The sequence below is a fragment of the Guillardia theta genome (genome assembly GCF_000315625.1).
Source record: "Guillardia theta CCMP2712 unplaced genomic scaffold GUITHscaffold_42, whole genome shotgun sequence".
NCBI lineage: Eukaryota > Cryptophyceae > Pyrenomonadales > Geminigeraceae > Guillardia > Guillardia theta.
Window position 1 is genome coordinate 209,951 of NW_005434632.1, and position 19,142 is coordinate 229,092.

Here is a 19,142-nt window from a genome sequence, read left to right on the forward strand (position 1 = left end):
CCCTCTTGTCTTTCCTGTCTCTTGACTGATAGGCTGCAGTTCGAGAATGTTATGTCAGAGATCATATTTCAGCACCAACAGACGCCAAGGCGGCTAGAGAACGTGATGATTGCAACGTGAGATCGAAGGCATTGCTGATGTTTGAACCCTTCTAGGGGTTTTCAATTCAACCATCACCAACAAACGAAAGTGGTAAACATGAACACACTCCTTGAATGTTTATGAGCCTGATGAAACGACAACAGACAGGGACGAAGAATTTGCAGACGTAACAGACAAGGTTTTTAGCTGTTTTTTTTGCGCCCAAACAACCTCTGCTCTTATTTGTTCTGACACTTTTGTGGTTCAGCTCTGGGCTCGGCACCTTGCAAGTCTTTCTCTCATGGAATCCATCTACAAGCTTGACTGCAAGCTCAAGATGGAATAAAGTATGAAAACTACCCGCATCTCACTGTCAATATGTTTATTTGGTCGCTCTTTCAAAACTCGATCATGTCACATGTGCATCGTAGACACAAGTGTTTGGAACAACACAAAGAAGTTGATTCACCATAAGTACGGCACTGCAAACCATCAACATTAGATCAACTTCTAGCGACAACGCTACAGACCTGCTGTTCGATGCTATCACATCCGGATTCCACTCTAAAATCAGTTCGACAGAAGTCCCGAAGCGACGAGAGATTGTCCACAAGTCATCGTTGTCCTGTAAGCAGGTCAGCTCTATACAGAGGTAATGTCGTCAACGCCATCAGCAGTCATATGAAATATCGTTGACAGCAATACTAACTGCTTCTCCGTACCTGTACGGTATATGTCGGGCCCACTGTAACGACTTGTCCTGACAAAACAACATCTGGATCTTGAAGGAAGTGATTTCCGCTCCAGATTTCTCTCCAGTTTGCAACCCAACTCTTCGCAAGGTCCTGGCGTCATGCTGTCAGGTATGCGAGTTGAGAAGGAGATGAAAGGACCTGAAGTGAGTTGTCGCTTTGGATACATACTTTACATCTGAAACAAGTCGATCAGTCTGCATTCCAAGTTCGAATATCCCAATACCTCTCCACATTTATCTTGATACAGAAGTGCTGGTTTTCTAGTTGGCCATAAGAGAAGTTGTAGCTCGCGTCAAAGGCAATGAAGCAGATATCATAGTCGAACCCCTCCTGCAAATAAATATTATCTCATATCATTTTCATCTTTCATTCGTACCTGTCCCCTGATAGGCGTCCACAGCAGCGATGAGTTGGCTGGATTCCCAAGAGTCCCTTCGAGGGTTGCCCCGACCGGAAGCCTTGAACGCTTCTGTTGTATCGTTTAGAGTTGAAGGAAAGATGTGGCAAGAACTTGTACCTCGTGATATAGGAACGAAGAGATGATGGTAAAGAACGGCTCGACCGCTACCAAGTATCCGTTTGCGCTGGCCTCGCTAAGTGACTTGAAGGAGGAGGACCGGTCTTCGGCCATCACAGTCAGTGCAAACGAACAGCCGACGTGCGCCTGCAAGGAGTCAGCGAGCGGAGGAGGAGAGACGAAGGCCAGAAGAGCCTAACCAAGTAGACGGAGCCATTCGGAGGAGACGTCAACTTGGGCTCTGGTCGTAGGACCACAACCTCGAAGCACCTTATTGCTGTCGTCAGGTTGCTCGACCCCTTCCCTCTCACGCAGGTGCTGTAGTTTGATCCGGCCTGCGACGGCAAGGGAACTACCTGCATGACACCGGAGACTGTCGTTCCTCTAACGTAAACTCCCTTCTCTAGGAATTGGCCCGACGAGATGGCCCCGAACTTGACGCCAAGAGGAGCCTCAATCACAGTACTGAATGAGATGATGTCACAGGACGGCAGCCCGCAGACATCAGGGTCTTCAGCTTCTAAGGGCAGGTAGGAAGCCTTGCCTACCCAGGCCTCAAGGACCGTCCCGTCGGCTGTACTTGTACTCGTCCAGGCCGGAGCATGTCCGATCGTGAGAGAGGAAGAGGCAGGGACGCCGGCGAAATCTCCTCCACCAGCACTGGAGCTCTGAGCGATAACCGTTGACACCCGGTAGGTCAAGTTTTGACCCTGCAGAGCGTCGAACTCGAGAGGAAGGAGCCGGTGGGTGAAGTTGGCAGTCTGACTGTAGCCTATGACTGCAAAGGAAGACATGTTGGCATGCGTCCATGAGATGACGAAGTTCTTGATGTAGGTGGCGTTGAACGAGCCGTTGGTAGGCAGAAGTGGAGGCGTCCACAGCAACAGCAGCTCAGCGTTCCCCACTACCTGTGCATGGAGATGTGTGGGAGGAGGAGCAGGTGGGAGGATCCGGAGGGGGACCGAGGTAGTAGACCCGTTGCCTCCGAGGTTGAAGGGAGTGACTGAGATCGAGTACTGGCCAGCTGAGACGAGGGCAACACTGACAGTGAGTGTCTGTAGTACGAGACCTTGGTTTGATGCCGTGATAGTCGTCGATGTGTTTGCTCCCACCAGGCTGATCAGAAACCCGGAGATGTTCATCCTTGCATCGTAAAGCCTCCATGCAACAACAGCTTCCGTGTAGTTCACGCTCTCAACCCAGACGCTCGCGACTTCAACCGGCTTGTCAACCGGTTTGACCGTCACGACGTTGCTACCTCGCGACTCATATGCAAAGGTGTGGAGGTTGCGAGTGTAGACCTTGACTTGATAGAAGAGAGAAGAGTTGAGGCCGTTGAGGCGGTAAGAACTTGTTCTAGTAGACGCGACCAGATGGAAACTAGGATCTGTGACAATCTTGGCGTACACCTGGTACGACATGCTGACGTCAGCACTAGTCTGCCATCGGATCGTGAAAGAAGAGTTGTCACTGGTCGCAGGGGAGATCTCAGTCTGTAGCGGTTGGAACTGAGGGGCCACATTCAACCTCAGGTCGCTGCTGAGAAGAGGTGCCAAAAGAGCACCGTAATAGACGCATTCAGTATTGGCCAGTGGACAGTACAGATTCCTTGCCTCAACAAAGAAAGTGAAGTTCGTTCCGAAACTAACGTACTGACTTGCTATCCTTGTAACCAAAGCTGTTTGTGTTCCAGGAAGGTACTCTACCCCCAGATTGACTGCCTGCCAGGTTGTTCCCGATTGTGCGAATATCTTATAGTAGAATTGCCCTGATTGTCCAGCAAACAGGCTGGAGGGAGAAGCCCATGAAAGCACAACGGCAGCGTAAGCCGAATCCTTGTTGCCTACGTAAGCGACAGATGTCACGTTGACAGTCCGACAACTGACATCTGATATCACACACTCTCCGACTCTCGTCTCAGCCAGGACTGCAACTCCTGCATCGAAGCCCATCGAGTTGTTGTTCTTGACTTTGACCACGTACCTGTAGATTAGGTTGGAAGTCAACCCAGAGTCGGTGTAGGAACATTCTGCCGATGGAGTCTGCAAGCAGGCAGGGGTATGGCTGACGGTGAACTCGTTTGACGCTGAACCGTCGGCAGCGATCAGATACCTGCTGATCTGAAACCTGAGCGCGAACCGGTTGAAGTATCCTCCTGGTGGAAGCTGCCAGCCCAGGACTACAATATTCTCATCTAGCTGTGAGACCCGGAGACGCTGGACGGACAACGACTGGAAGACTGGAGCCTCCAGTAAGCATGTTGTTGAGACTGCAATCTCCTGGTTGGCGAGACATCCAAGTCTGGTAGAGGCAGGCCAGGTGTTGATATTGGCCACAGGTATGAATCCCTTGTCGTTGAGGTTTCGGTTCTGCAGAGCCTATCAGTCCTTGCTTCACAAGCAGTGTGAGACTGGCATTACCTGGATCCAGAAGCTGTAGAAGGTATTGGTTGTTAGACCCGTGATGGGAACCTGTAAGTAGATTGCGTCAGATGACCGAGGGTAGAAAACAAAAAGAGCTCACAAGATTTACACCAGAGCCGTTGGCAAACACGTTGTACTGCCTGTAGTCCACCACCAAACTCCCCAGCTGCTGCCCTGTGAACCCACCCTCCACCAGAGCCCAAAAGATCTGGTATGAGCTGACAGGAGCTGCCTTGGGAGGGTAGAATGAAAGAGTGAGAGTGTCTTGGCTGACGTATGCTACTTTGAAGTCACTGACATAGTTGTCTGGCGTCGTCCCAGTGTCTGTCAACGTGAAGGTCAAGTAGATAGACCTCGATCGCATCCCCTGGTACTGGGTGACCATGCGGATGATGTAGGTGTCAAGGTCCAAATCTAAGAAGGTGTACGTGCAGATCGATCCTGTCTTGCCGCTATCAACTTCTTGGGTCCAAATCCTGCAAGGTAATCATTCAACAATCCAACAAAAGCTGTCAATACGCACTTTGCTGGTAGCTCGCTTGTCTTTGCTATCGCTATCTTGTACTGGTAGGTCAAGGAAGAGGTGAGGTCGGCCAGACACTTGGATGAAGAGAGATCTTCACTCTTCCTAGATGCCTCCAGCGCACAAGGCGCATGCCACTCGATGTTGACCTGAACTTTTCGCGGTGTAGCATCATTGACAGTGAACGAGGTCAATCGAAGGCGGGAAGCAGCTGGAGGAGCCGTCCAAAAGTAGGAGGAGGCAGAGCTCAAGGGAAGAGACGAGGATGAAATTCCATACTTGCTGCCTACAAAAACGCTGATCTTGTACCTCGTAGCTGGAACCAACCCAGTGCATGCGTAGCTCTTCACGAAGTCACTCTTCTTCACGACGAATTTTGTTTGGTTTGAGCTGTCAGGAGTCGTTGGCTTCACAAGCGAGTTCCCGTCTGTGGCATCCAACAAGAGAACAAAGAACATTACATCTGCATCGGCTGAATTGACAGAGACCGTGACGCTTTCTGCATCAATACTCAAGATGCTGATGTTGTGCGCGCTTGGGGGTTGTGCCCTCCACGTGAAGTCGATGCTCGAGCTCGAGACATTCTCATCTATTCCCGACATGTTGGTGAGCAGGTTCCTGGCAACGACGTAACACCTGTATCCAACCCCTGTTGGTATGCTTGAGAGAGAGATCTCGTTGTCGGAAATGAGACGCGAGAACGAAGCCGAGTTTGCGCCCTGAGGCTGACAGCTGACCATGTAGTCTGATACTAGCCCAGGTGGAGGCGACCAGGTCAAGGTGACGGAGGAGGAAGTCATGTTCTTGAGGTAGAGGTCCTTGACAGGCTGCCATCTTGCATCGGATTGAGCGATGAGGGAGGACGGGGACTGGTAACCTAGCGAGTTGTTGTTTCTCGTCTCCACTGTGAAGTTGTACCACATCTTTGACTTCAGCCCACAGACTTCCAGCCTTGGAGCTCCCAGCTCAGATGCCGCGAGAGAGATGTTGTGCGAGGTCAGCGATAGCGGATCAGTGATCTCTGACGTCCAGACGCGAAACACCAGCAGCTCGGATATCCTCTTGTCTGTGACGGAAAGATGAGGTGTCCAGGTGAGAAGGATGCACCCGCTGCTCGTTGGCCATGCGCGCAAGTCCGTGACAGCCCTTGCCTGTCGGAGTAATGAGGACAAGAACAAGACCAGGCAGACTGAGGAGAAGGAGAAATGAAAGTTGTTCACCTTCGAAACTGCTGCTGTCACCATCATAGAGGAGAAGGGAAACACGAAGCCCTGATACGATACCTGTGACACTTGAATCCAGACAGGATTGCCTGCGCTACAAGTGACTTGGTGTGAGGACAAGAGATGAGTTTGCCAGATGTGAGATTTGAGATGGTCACATTGAGAACCTGCGCCTGTTGTGCGCAAAAGTCAGTCAAAAGAAGAGAAGGAAAGAGAGAGATACTCGTCCGTTGACGCTGATGGCATTCTGAAAGCATTGGATCGGCGAAGTCTTGTAGAAGACGACGAAGTTGGAAAAGTTTGGATAATTCAGATTGTTCCAACTGATCTCAACGGAGCTTTCTGTGATTTGTTTGACTGCAAGGTTGCCAAGAGGTGTTGATGCTCCACTAAACCGGAAAGTGTGATATTGCACATCTTGTCCTGTGTAAGACGCCCATCGCAAGTCTTTGAACAGAACACGAACGAAGCTAACAGATGTGTAGATAGTGGCACAGTCAATCTTGTGCTGCAGGGCTGAGCAAACATCTTCAAATGTGAAGATTGTTGTAGTGTTTGACAAGTCCGTCCATGACGTTCCAAGACTGAAGAAAAGAGGTGAAGCAAATGCGTTATCCACCAACTTGTCCACTCCTACTTGAATCGCATACACAAAACTCTCTCCATGTTTGGGATATGGACCGTTCCACTTGACAAGGACCTTGTCTTGATCAGCAAAGTAGACTTGGATGTTGCTGACAGGCGCAGATTTGTAAGCAAGATGTACAATTTTGGTTGCACAGAGATCACTTTGAAACTGGATCTTGAAAGGAACATAATTGTACATGGGACAGACTCTGACGGTATAGGTGATAAAGGACTTGAGTTTCGTTGTTGCACCATAACTAGTGGGCATCGAGTCGATCACAATGTTCGATACTGCATCATTTTGCGACTGTATTCTGTACGGACTTCCTTGCAGATCATAATATGTCTCTCCCATGTTTTCCGACATCGAGACCTTGAACAAAAGTTGATCTTGCGACTGCAAAGGCGAATTGACGACAGTGAAATTCAGGGCAAAGGAATCCTGGGTTACTTGATAGATAGTCATCGAAGAGATTGATGGAGGTGTTGGATAGAGTTTCACTCCCTGTAATGTCACTGGGGCAGACGTTCCAGCAGAAGAGACTGACTGCAGCAAGAAATCGTACTCTTCCACAGTTTGCCTTGCTACCGACAATGATCGCCATCCCACCTGAGAGACGAGCACGGTCCGCATCGAGCCCGGTATCATCGTTGCATCCAGAATTGCCTTGACCTGAAAGTCAACACATTGCTCCCCACCTGACGAGATGTAGACCGATGCCCCTTGTACTGTTGTGTACCCTTGTCCCTTTGAAAGGTACTCCACCCTTGATATGCTCCCACCGTACACCTCGAACGTTGCCTCGAACCCTCCGCCATCGCCGCCTGAGACGGCCAACGTCCCTCCTCGCAGACAACCCTGTCCTCGCTTCTCGACAAGGAGCGAAATGGAGCCTATTCTCCCGTTTGCGTCCGTCACGTTCCATGCTGAAGAACCCTTTGCTCTCGCTGAGAGCTGATAGGAAGTGACTGGCATGCTGGCTGAAGGAGGAGGATCGAAGCTTATGACGAGGTAGGCTGACGAAATGTCCACCACCCGTAAGTTTCGAGGAGGAAGGGGGGGAGGTGCATATTCAAACGTTAACTGACTTCTTCTGAACTGAGCCGAGCAGGTCTGATTGAGAAAACAGAATGGGCCGATGCTGGAGTCAACAGTCTTGGAAGTGACAACGACCTGATAACTTGAATTCATCTCCAGGTTAGGCAAGAGGGTCGAGCTCGGGCATTCTCGGATGCACTGATAGTTGGTCGGACAATCGATATCAAACTGACACGAGACGAGGGAGGAGACTGATGAGTTTAGCATCCCCGTGCCGTTCAACGAGCATCCCACGTTGTTCAAACAGACGGGCCGACAACGTCCGGGCATACACTTGACCTCGATCGTGCTTGAGCAGATGTTGTCGTTGTAGCCCTTGTGCAGGCATTTCAAGTTGGAGGACTTGACGATAAAGAAGAATGCTGTTGGTACCTCCGGAGGCTGCCAGGAAAGCAGAGCTGAGGCGTTCTGGTACTCTATCACTTCAAGAGCCTTGACTTCGCCAGGAGTACAAGAGGTTGTGATAGGGTGAGATAGAGGAGACCCTGTTGGTTCAAACCCGTTTGAGTTTCCAAGGAACACTTGGAAAGTGTACTGCGTGCAGGGGCGCAGACCTGCGACAGGCTGCTGGAGAGATGACAGTATCGTCTCGTTGTAAGACAAACAGCTTGCTTTCAACTGCTCGAAACATTGTTCTTCAGAAGTAGCCCAAAAGGCAACCTTGTACAGAGAGACTGAGTCTTGTTGTGCCAAGGTTGCATTCTCGTACTGCCATGACAGACTTACGTTTGCTCCATGAGTATCGTAAGGAACATTACGTGTTGAGACCAGAACCGGCGCGGTGGCTCGCGTCCTTGGCAGATTCTTCGTCATGATGAAAACAGTGTCACTCGCTGCAAACGCGTTCGAGTCTTGAAATTGAAGAGAAACTCTGACGTTGTAGGCCTGATTGATCGACAGGCCATGTAGGACCCAGCTACAACCTCCGTAAGAGGTGTTCAAAGTGTTGTTCGAGTAGAAAGATTCGAAGGCACAAACATTGTCTGCGCTCACTACTTGACTTGATACTGGGACACTGCAGACCGGAGAAGCGGGAGTTGGAACAGAGCTCTGGTTGCACAGGAAGACTTCGAACTGAAAGTTGACAACTTGCATACACTCCCCAGGACAACCAGGTAGCATCCATTGCAAAGTGACTGAGTCCGTGCTAACCCTGGACGCTTGTAAGCCAACGCTGTTTGTGGACGTGCAGGAAGGATAGACAGGCCCTAGCACAGCACAGTGATCAAGAAGGGGAGTTACAATGAAGCGGTGAGGGGAGTTGGCAGCAGACAAGCTCTCAGCATAGAAGGTGTGCTGTGTGTTCTCTTGGCTCTGAACTTCAGCAAACTGGACAAACTGAGGGGACGAAGCGCTTGCCATCCATACTCGATATCTGCTGATCTCAGAGATGCCAGGGGGGTCCAGCCATTGGAGCTTGAAAGTCGTCGGAGACAACTCAGTGACTCGCAAGTCACTCACTGCAAAGGTACAGTTTCGGTACCCGCTCACAAAGCTGGTCTGTGCCCCATCGTACAAGCTTCTTGCGGTGACCAGGAAGTAGTACACCTTAGTAGGATCAAGTCTTACAACCTCCACCTGCATTTGACTCGTCCCGGACGGTTGAAACTCACCAAAGTACGTGCCAGGCCCCAAGTTGGGAAACTCCGGAGAGATGTCATAGTCAACCTTATACAAGGTGACAGCTTCGGATGATATTGGCCGCCATTGCAACGTGACCGAGCTCGGAGAAACGCACTGCCAAGTCAAAGTGGACTGCACTGAGACCTTGGGCTCATCGGAGGGAGTGAAGACGAAGGAGCTGTTTGTGACGTACCCTGCGACATTCAGATTCTTGGCAAGGACTGAGACAGTGTGCTGTACTCCCAGGTACATCTTTGGCAGTGTGTACTTGACAGCAAGAGAACTGACCGCAAGCTCGTAGGAAGTTTTCTGATACGACACCGCAGCCTGCGCATGCCTCTCCACTACAATCATGTAGTCCGTTACAGGGCCTGAGGCCATGCTCCAACTTAGAACCACGTCAGCTACTCCAGAGCAGATCAAAGATTGACAGCAGTCGCATCCACAAGAAGCTGATTGGCAGATGCTGATGCCGGAGACGTCCAGGTTGATAGGAGCAGGAGGAGCATCCGAGTAGCGAACAAGGACTGGATCTGATGCCAGGGAATACACGAATCCAACCTCGTTCCAGTTGCGGGGGACAACCCGAAAGAAGTAATCGACCCCTTTGACCAGCTGCGTGATAGTAACGGTGTTGACGCCAAGGTTGTTCACTACAGTCTTGTCAAGGTGAGAAGAGGAATCGATGAGAGAAGCAAAGTTATCCTGCGACATCTGTAGGAGATACTGGGTTACATTCTGCTGCGAGCTGCCGTACCACTGCACGGTGACCCTCCCTGTGGTGAAAGATTCGCTCTGCATGTACAGCACAGTGACCAGAGCCTTGAAGGTAGGAGGGTCGGCGAGCGAGAGAATGAGCGTGTTGCTGCCGCTGACCTCATAGCCCATGTCGTTGAGCCCTCGAGCAAAAACCTTCATCTCATACACTCGGTTCATCTCCAATCCCATAACTTGGAACTCAGTGGAAGCAGTCCCGTACGTGTCAGGGATGTTCATGAAAGACTCTGAGGAGTTGGATCGCTGGCTCAGCCTGTACATGGTCGTCTTGTACCAGAACCCCCGGCACTGACACCCACACGCGGCCGGAGGACTCAAGTCAATATCGGCTCGTGTACAGCCAACGGCAAAGTCAATCTGAGAGCAGCAGGTCCCGTTGGAGTAGAGGAGATGACCTGGTTCCATCAGCACCCACTTTGAAGTCACGAGAGAGAAGTCCATGGCTGTCCAGGGATCAAGAATGGCTGATTTCAAGCAGCCGTCGGTGTTGAAGCCGGAGCAGGTGCTAATAGAGTCGCAGAGGATCTTGAGCCCGTCGACGTTAATCCCTTGGAAGCAAGCGAGGCTGATCTCGTTGTAGTCGTAGCCCTGCATGAAGTTCCAGCCCGAGTCGTTGTTCCTTGCATGGCTCCAGTAGACTGATGCTGAGCTCGCAGTTACTGAGCTCAAGTTCAGCGTCGCGTTCTGAGGCTTGCTTGCTGTGATGGCCTCTATAAAGGGGCTGCACTTGCCCCCGAAGGAGAATATGTTGAGCCCGATACTGCAGACTTGAAACTGATAGCCCACCTGGTAGTCCAGCCCGTGGAAGCTCGCTCGGAAGACGTACAAGGAAGGGGTCTGGACTCCAAACTTGATCTCCTCCGCCAGCGCCGGGGGTCCGAGGTTGTCAAATTGAGATTCACTCCGGCAGTACTGGGCCGTTGACGAGCTCCTGTACCCTTTCTGCAGCCTGCAGCGAATCTGAAACTTCGTGGCGTTGGCATACACGACCTGGTAGGGGTCGACGTCAAGATTCCATTGCAGTGTGACTCTATCTTCACCGACAGACACTACAAACAAGTTTCTCGGAGTTGAAGGAAGAGAGACTGGCCCTCCCACCGTCACTGTGCCTTCCTCGTACCCGCTCTCATATTGGTTGTAGGCTTGTATGAGGAATGTGTAAACTTTTCCAAGCTGAAGCCCGGTGATGTTGTACCAACAGTTTCCTTGTGCGCAGGCTCCGGTGCCTTCAATGTTGATTTCGTTTGCTCCGATTGTCAGAGGGTTGCCGTTGTTTTGTGTCCTACCGTCAGGCTGCCATGTTATGATGTACGAGTAGATGGTCTGCCCAACGTCTCCCGCTGGCCTCTGCCATGCCAGAGCAACGGAGCTGAACGTGACGTTGTCTATCCGGAGTGAAGTGGCCGGGCCAATCTGACGGAAGGCTGCTGTGGAAAGATAGTTCGAGGGGATCGAGTATCCCGCAATGTTCGCGTTACGGATTTTGACACGGCAGCTGATATATTGCCCTTCCGGCAGGTTTCCAATGAAAGCAGAGATACAAAAAGTTTGACCTGAGTCTGCACATCCGAACTTGTACGTGTCGTGATTGAATTCACCGATGATCTCGGTGTTTCGCTTCCCACCGTCTTGAAAGTCATCAAACGAAGCTTCAAGAAGATAGAACGTGTTCCTCAGAACAATCTCTATGGGATTCTTGAGAGTGTACCAAACCACAATCACTGAGTTGTTGTTTCGAGAGAGCAGCCGCAGCTGTATATCTTCCATACTTGGTATTCCAACCACCTGCATGATCTTGTTCGCTGGAGTAGGTGTCGACGAGGCAGCGATTCTGATGACGATGCAGTCAAGTTGAATGTTCACAAGGTTAGTAGCTGGCGTAACAGCAAACGAAACATTCAGGGAGTTCCCTTGGATATCAGAGACAGTCTTCAGCAGCACAGAGTCTTGAGTTAGCTTCAACGTAAACTTGACTTCGTCGGGATACGGGAGGGGGTCCCAGTAGATGGTAGTGCTGGGGTTCAGAACTCCCTTAGACGTGTCGACCCGTGACACTCCGATGTTGGTTGCCTCGCAAGATGTAGTGACAGTGACGTTTGTCCTCGCGGGCTGGAGGGAATACCCAGCCAGGTTGCCAGCGAAGACTTGGAATGTGTATGTGGTTCCTTGGAGCAGGTTGGAGATGGTGATAGACTGTAAGTTCACTGTTGGGCCCACGGTGATGTTGTTTCTCCTCGTATCAATGATCATAACAAGAAAAAATGTTGAGAGACCAAACACGGAAGTTGGTTCTTGTGCATTCCATGCTATGGTGACTGACGAGGATGTCGGAGGTTGGAACGAGATCTGGGTCGGGGCTCCTGGTCTCAACACAGGGATGACGTTGCGGATGATGGTTCGCAGGCCATATCCGTTGACGTTCTGATTCATTGCCTCTATCCCGAAGCTGTACCGGCTGCTCAGTTCCAGTGGCGTGTTAAGTTCTACACGCGAAGTTGAATTTGTCTTGACGACATTGACGTTGGTTATTTCGATCTGATTAACCCAGGCCGGCACCTCCTCCAGCACGTTCCAATTAGTCCTGCCCGTCGCTACCCAAGACGATCCGTCGTAGATGAACTCTCTACCGAAGACGTCATAGAACTTCTGCGCCGAGTTGGGACGAGGAGGACGGTAGTCTGCGGTGCACTGAGAGCAGCCGCAAACTTCGGTACAGACTCCTCCTCCTGTGCACTGACCGTCGAAGGAGCAAGGAGCATCTGAGTTGGGGGGCAAGCACTGGCACGTGCTTGCGGTGCCATCAGCACAGACTGGCGTTGGCCCACTGCAGATGCAGTTTGCAGAGCAGGAGGAGCCGGGGAGGTAGGAGCCCCCAGCACAGTAGTCAGCTGCAAGGCAAACGCTGACACGGAACTGAGATATAGTGACGTTGCCGGGCAGGTTCCAACTTAGACGAGCGTACCCAGCTGTAACGTTCTCAGCTCGAAAGTCAGGAATGACGACGTTGGGAGAGTCCAGGGGTGTCCCTTCACACTCGGCAAAATCGCCGAGGCCCGTAGGGTTGAGATTCCTTGCTCTAACACGGAACAAGTACTTGAGGCCCTGAACTAGCTGAATCTCACCAGCGTTGAGAGAAGGGTTGCTGACAGTGAAGTTTGTCAGGCTTGTGGAGCCAGCAACACGAAAGATGGGAAGGGTCTGTGTGAACTCTGCCACCTCAACCGTGTAGGAGAGGACGGGAAGACCGTACGACGGGGGACTCCATGACAAGCTAACGGCGTCTGTTCTGACACTGACGACACTGAGAGATAGCGGGCTGGACGCCGTCTGCAAGGGCTCTATGGTGAACGCCTGAGACTGTACATTGAGATTGAAACCCTTGACGTTAAGATTCCTGCCGAAGATTGCAACATTGTACTTGTTGTTCAGTGAGAGGCCAGTTATGAGCAACGACGTTCCTGAAAACTGGTTGGTCTCGTTAAGGTACGAAGAGCCTTCGGAAGTGATCCGGGCCCTGAAGGCAAACGGCGCGTCGAGACCCGAGGGGATGGAGTAGGAGATGAGAACTTGTGTGGTCGTGACGGATACAACCTGCAAGTTGTAGACTGGCAGACTTGGATAGTCGACAGGAGCAGCACTGACAACCTTGAGAGGATTTCAACGTATGATTTGAGATGTTCAGTTTGGATCACCTTGCCAAGATCCTGATAGCCTGATACGTGATCGTTCCTCAAAGCAACTTTGAAGTCATACACAAGATTCTGCGAGCAGCGAGTCAGGAAACATCAGATGTATGTTCGATGTAGCAGGACCTGAGAAAGCCCAGTCACATCAAACTGATCAGGACAGGCGTTGGCATCGGACGGGAGGTGCCGACACTGAAATTCGCTGTGGGAACTTTCAGTGCGAAGACACCCGGGGCAACTTCGACAGCTCACTTGAAAGAACTCCAGTCTACCGCATCGGCTCTCTTGTACATGACCTTCATCTTTGTTGCCAACGACAACTCCGACACGTTGACCTGGAGCTCAGTCAAGCATGCTCCGGCGTGAAGGAGAGAAGTGCGAACCTTGAGCAAGACGGAGGTGGTTGTGACCGAAACCACCTCGAGTGAGGACACAGAGTCGGGAGGAGGAGAGGGCTCAACGAGGATGAACTGCGGTGATCCTTCTCCAAGACTTGAATATCATCCTGTTAGTACATCGAAAAACCATTCCTCTTTACCAACCCACCTGTTCCAGTTCTGTGCTGTCACAGATACAAGCACTTTCGACTGACTGATCAAGCTCGTGACATTGTAGGAAAGAGCCGTCGTCGACGTCTGCTCCTGCTGCCCAACATTGAAAAGCCCCGACGCCCACCATGCCACCTGAGTGAAAGTGTCAACAGTCCGGCGCTCCAAGACCTTGAGGTTGACCTTGTAGTCCCTCGTTGGGGGAAACGCGTTGACACTCCATGCGACATTGACAGATGTCTCGGTCACCCCTAGTGGAGATGAGGAAAAGCATGCGATGCAGCAGGTCAAAACATCACCGACGATGTGAAGATCCAAGACGGAGGAAGGCTGCATCTGCGGCATGGCGTCGACTACGTTGCTTCCTTGTTGCTCGTATCCCTGTTGGTTTAGATTCCGGGCATACACCTGATGGCAGAGCACTCAGACCAAAGGGAAACAAGAATAGGAGCAAGAGCAGCAAGGCAGATCAGGATGAGGAGGGCAGCAGCAGCAGCAGCAGCAGCAGCACCAAGACAAGATCTAGAGCAAGTTACCTTGAAGGAGTACAAGAGCCCTCGATCCAAGTTGTACACCGTCATCAGATTCTTTCCCAAGTGATTCGCCGGAGTCTCAGGTATTCCGTAGGTACCGTAATTCAACAACCCAACTTTGTACTTGATCTGCGTCGAGACTTAGCGATAGTTCGCTTCCTGTTGACTGACTGCACCTGATAGGAAGTGACGATTGACGATGGGGGATCCGACCATGCAAGGATGACGGAGTCCGAGCCGAGGGAGAGGACAGAGAGGTCGGAGACAGGGGAAGGGGAAGGGACGAGCTGTATGGACTGCAGGAGAAAGGTGGGGCTGAGATCAAAGTTGCTAATGTGAAGGTTTCCGATGCGGAGACGAAACGAGAACAACTGAATTGACATGAGACAGGGACACATGTGAAATGAATAAGGTGAAACGACTGCAAGGAATCAAAAAGCAGAGGAGAGAAGAGTAAAAGAGGAGAGAGAAGAGAAATTCAAGAAGAGTATGCTTACCCCGCCAAAGTGCAGGTTGCTGATGTTGTACTCATACGCATGCGACGAAGACACTGGCAGTCAATTAACAAGGCAATGTTGACATCAAGGCAGCCTTACAAGCATCTTGCGCTTGAACCTCAATTGAGTTGTTCCAAACGGCAATCGAGCTCGAGCTCGAGAGATAAGTCCATTGAATAAGAAACCTGACGAATGAAGTATAAGTGAAGAGGAACTACGAAGGCGGCACCATCATCGACGATCTTGTTCACTTGTACCTCGTCACATCGTCTTGAGGGTACGTCCACGACAGAAGACAACTCGACAGAGTGAGAGAAGTGACGTGCAAGTTTGTAACTTGTCCCTTTGGGGGTCCAGTAGGAGTAGCGGTGATGGTGTTTGGATCCGCTTTGTACCCATCAAGGCTGAGGGATCTTGCGACGATCGAGATTTGATACTGAAACGACGGTTGTAAGATGAAGAAATACAAATGAAGTAGAGGTGGTATCATTACAGATACGGTGGTCACAAGTCAAAGAGCACAAAAGAGAATACCAATCAGAAAAGAACAGAACAGAGCAGAGCATAGAGTACACAACAGTACAGAATAGCAGAGAGAAACAGAGAAATGAAGGACGAGGGGGAAAGAGGGGTGGGGAGGCGGGGGTTGCAGGGCAGCGAAAGGCAGGGCAGGTTGAAGGATGGAGGGTCTTAGTGCCTGAGTCCCTTGTTGGAGCGAAGTAATGTTGAGAAGATGCTGGACACCAGGACCCAGATGCTGCTGATAGAAGAACGATGCTCCGACTTGGACGCGGTACGCCACCACTGAGAGAGAGAGGGAGACATCAGACATGCGGCAGGAGGAGGCAAGAGGATGCAAGGAGGAGAGGAGACCTGTCGGCAGAGACAGTCCGATCCAGGCAACTTCCACACTGAGACAAGAAGGTGAAGTGAGAGGGAGAAGTCAAAATGTCTGCTATCACCTCGTCTCTGTTGTCCCGATGACATAGAAAGCGTCCACCTTGGAGGTGATGGGAGCGACGTAGGATGTGCTGGCAGCGCTGCTGGAGGGGAGCGCTTGAAAGAAGGTCATCTCCCCATGCATCGAGCAGGCAGAGGGAAGGAGTTAGTACCTTGCGAGCTTCGACCGGCCAAGTTTGCACCCTGAAGAACAGGGCGAGTCAAAAATTGAACTGAGAAGTTCGTCTAAAGATGTATGCACAGTGATTGGCGTTGAGCGATCATGGCAAAACGATTGGCATGAAATGTGAAGGCAGAGGAATTGAAGTGCAGCAACTCATATCCAGGAACAAGCAGAACAAGATCCACCTGAACTCGAGCCGAATAGGACGTCGAGGAGTTCAATCCGGCGATCAACGCACTTGTTGTAAGGAAGACATCCCTCCATCGCATGTCAGCACCTTCGCACCGTCTCTCATACCTCCCACACCTGCAAAGATCGCGGGGCAACGTCGTCCATTCCCACCTCCCCGAGCAGCCGGGGGTTGCCTGGGACTTGATCCATTCCCCTCCCGCTGCTCTAACCTCAACAAAGTATCTGCTGCCACGTCACACACAATGGAAGTCTCAGCATGCTTGAGCTCATTCCTGTCAGCCCTCGGAAAGGCGTTCCAACTGACGTAAACCATGCTGGAGGAGTCTTGATCTGACGCGCTGATGGATACAGTCGTGTCGGCCGGGAGGTCAGGAGGGCTCGTTGGAGTTGCGGAAATAGTCTGGGGGAATCAAATCAAGAGGGCCGATAAAGGGAGGAATATGAGGAAGATGAAGAGGAGGGAACGGAGGGGAAACAACTGGAGTCAGGGGCCAGGTGCCAGACAGGATGGGAGGATTGGAGAAGAAAAGTAGGAGCAGGCAGGCTAAACTTGAGGAGATCCGTAAGAGCGAGCGAACAGAGTAAGGGAGGGAATGCCAGGAGGTGTTGAAGGCCAAGAGAAAGAAGACCTGAAAATCCCCGCATCGCAGCATCGGCGCGCAGGCGGCGACACGAAACAAATAAGTCTGTCATTGACGTGAGGGGAGGTCGCAAGAGGGAGACTGAGACAACGTGCTGGTCGATGAGACCTTGAACGACATAGGAGAAGTTGAAGACGAGATCTGTGAGAAGGTTGCACTGTGGGGGAGAAAAGGTTAAACATTGCTCCACTCGGAATGCAACGAGTTTGAAACTTGTCGTCACGTTCTCCCAGGCGATAGTGACCTGAGGACAATTAGAGACAAGAGGTGGAGGGGATCAATTACCGATTGCGTTGTGACAGAAGAGATGAAAACAGTAGGAGAGGGAGGAGGCAAATCAAGTGACTGTCGAATAGCTTGATGAAAACACATCAGATGAAATGAGATCACGGACAAGCAATCGATTTACAGGATGAAGACACATAACCAGCAGAATCGCTGTTCCTTGCAAACACACGGAATGCATATTCCTGCATCTCTATCATTCCCCCTTACATCTCTCCTAGAAATCAAAAGAATCACTTTTCCGAGATCAAGATTGACCACAATCGCCGACATTGTCGTGACTGATGTGAATCTTAGACGTCAGGATTTCATTCTTCGCAAGGTACCATTCGATTGCTTCCAATTCGACGGCGGTGAGATATTGTCCAAGACGGTAACATAAAAGAATTCAACTCCATTCACAATGTCCGACACCTGTCAGGACAACAAAATGAACATGGGCAACCAGACATAAGAATATTTGAATACCTGGACTCTGTACAAGACGTTGCCTTTCAGGCTGTTGTCTAAGCTTGCATCATCAGGAAACAACTTACAACAATGTCAGGATCAAGCACATTAGCCCTCTAGTACGAAACTTACATCCCATCGTAATGTCAAACTGGAGCTCGAAGCGTTGATGACGACTAGGCCTTGTACTGGAGGAGGAGGAGGATACAACTTCAAGTTTGCAATGCCTGTGGACCTTATCAGGCTCTTCAACCACCACAAGCAGCAAGACTAACCAACGGGAGAGGCTGAGAAAGGATTTTTCGGATCGTGATCTGAGTTCCTTGAAGCAACTTCGACTCGATACGTCTGATCTACCATAAGGGTAGACAAGATGACGACTGGTGGTTGGCTTGTCAGGGTCTGGAACACCACGGACGAGGAGGAGCTGTTGAAATCATGTCACGTATCAACTTGGAGGATGCGAATTCCACTTACTCCTTCACGACAACAGAGAAATTAGTAGGAGCAGGCCCATAAGCAGGGGGGTCCCAAGTGAGCACAGCTGCCGTCTCGTTATACTCGATGAACCGAATGTTAGCCACGGAGAGAATGGGAGGAGGGACGGGTAGGAGCTCTAGCCACGTGCTTGCGCTGCTCCATCCGGACAGTTCTGAGAAGGAAGCAATGCTAAGACGTATCTTGCGACCAGAAATCAGCCCCATGAGCTTTAACGAGGTTGGAGGTGCTCCTCCTCCTCCTGCCTCCACCATCCCTCCGCCGCATGCACAACAGGCCTGTAGTGCTGGTATGTTGGAGCCATTAACGCGAGTGCCATACGTGAAGCAGTTTGTGTCTACCCCGTACCAATCACAATCAAAGAAAACACCGTCCTTGGCATACCATCCATCATCATCCCTGCAAGGACTCTTCTGCACCATATAGACCTTCTCTCGATTGAGATCATCGTCTACAACAACGATCTTATACTGACTTGCATTCTCTACTGAGCTCCAGTTCAACAGCAGAGCGGATGCGTCATAGTAAAATTCCCCGCCTGCTGTCTGCTGCATGGTCGAGGGATACGTGAAAGATCGCAATATATTCAAATTTGCCGGTGGAGAAGCTAACGCATGAACGCTAGCGATCCGTAAGATGTGCACAAGACACACCAGCGTAAACCAGGTCATGTGGAAATAGCAAGAATGCTCCAGTAGCTACTCTTGCATCTGATTCTCACTCAAACTCTTCTGAACATCGACAACGAGGCAAGACAACATCTCATCGGCTCGGAGCACCTCCCTGTGTCGCTAGCCCTTGCCACCTGCCGTGCCATGGTTGGCATCCAACCCGGCAGTTGACCTTCCTTGTCAAACACAGTTTTTTTAATCATTTCAGTACTATTAAAAATTACTTACACCCTCACTGACAGCCAGCGGCCGCCCGCCGCGCCGCGCCGTCGGACTGGCCGCGAAGTTGGTCCTGGCCCGGGGCCCGCTCAGCTTCTACCGGAACGCCGCCGCCGCCGGGCCCCGCGGCCGGATCGTCTCGGCGGCGTTC

General features: G+C 51.1%; 1 protein-coding gene across 1 annotated transcript; it reads right to left on the bottom strand.

The window, feature by feature from the left end:
- Positions 1-490: 490 nt before the first annotated feature.
- On the bottom strand, positions 491-18,655 carry GUITHDRAFT_139971 (hypothetical protein; the record flags this gene model as incomplete). Its single annotated transcript, XM_005831042.1, is given in 36 exon segments — positions 491-563; positions 612-706; positions 804-926; positions 975-1,011; positions 1,060-1,166; positions 1,213-1,305; positions 1,354-1,500; positions 1,554-3,722; positions 3,774-3,824; positions 3,877-4,252; positions 4,300-5,450; positions 5,520-5,582; positions 5,621-5,695; positions 5,746-13,293; positions 13,341-13,409; positions 13,461-13,536; positions 13,587-13,669; positions 13,718-13,826; positions 13,881-14,017; positions 14,054-14,290; positions 14,419-14,544; positions 14,592-14,786; positions 14,913-14,965; positions 15,012-15,097; positions 15,170-15,348; positions 15,657-15,716; positions 15,913-15,968; positions 16,313-16,341; positions 16,378-16,449; positions 16,469-16,565; positions 16,977-17,009; positions 17,480-17,567; positions 17,622-17,684; positions 17,736-17,830; positions 17,879-18,030; positions 18,081-18,655. 36 exon segments carry the CDS (start codon positions 18,653-18,655, stop codon positions 491-493), a joined length of 14,778 nt encoding a protein of 4,925 aa, XP_005831099.1.
- Between the last annotated feature and the right edge of the window lie 487 nt (positions 18,656-19,142).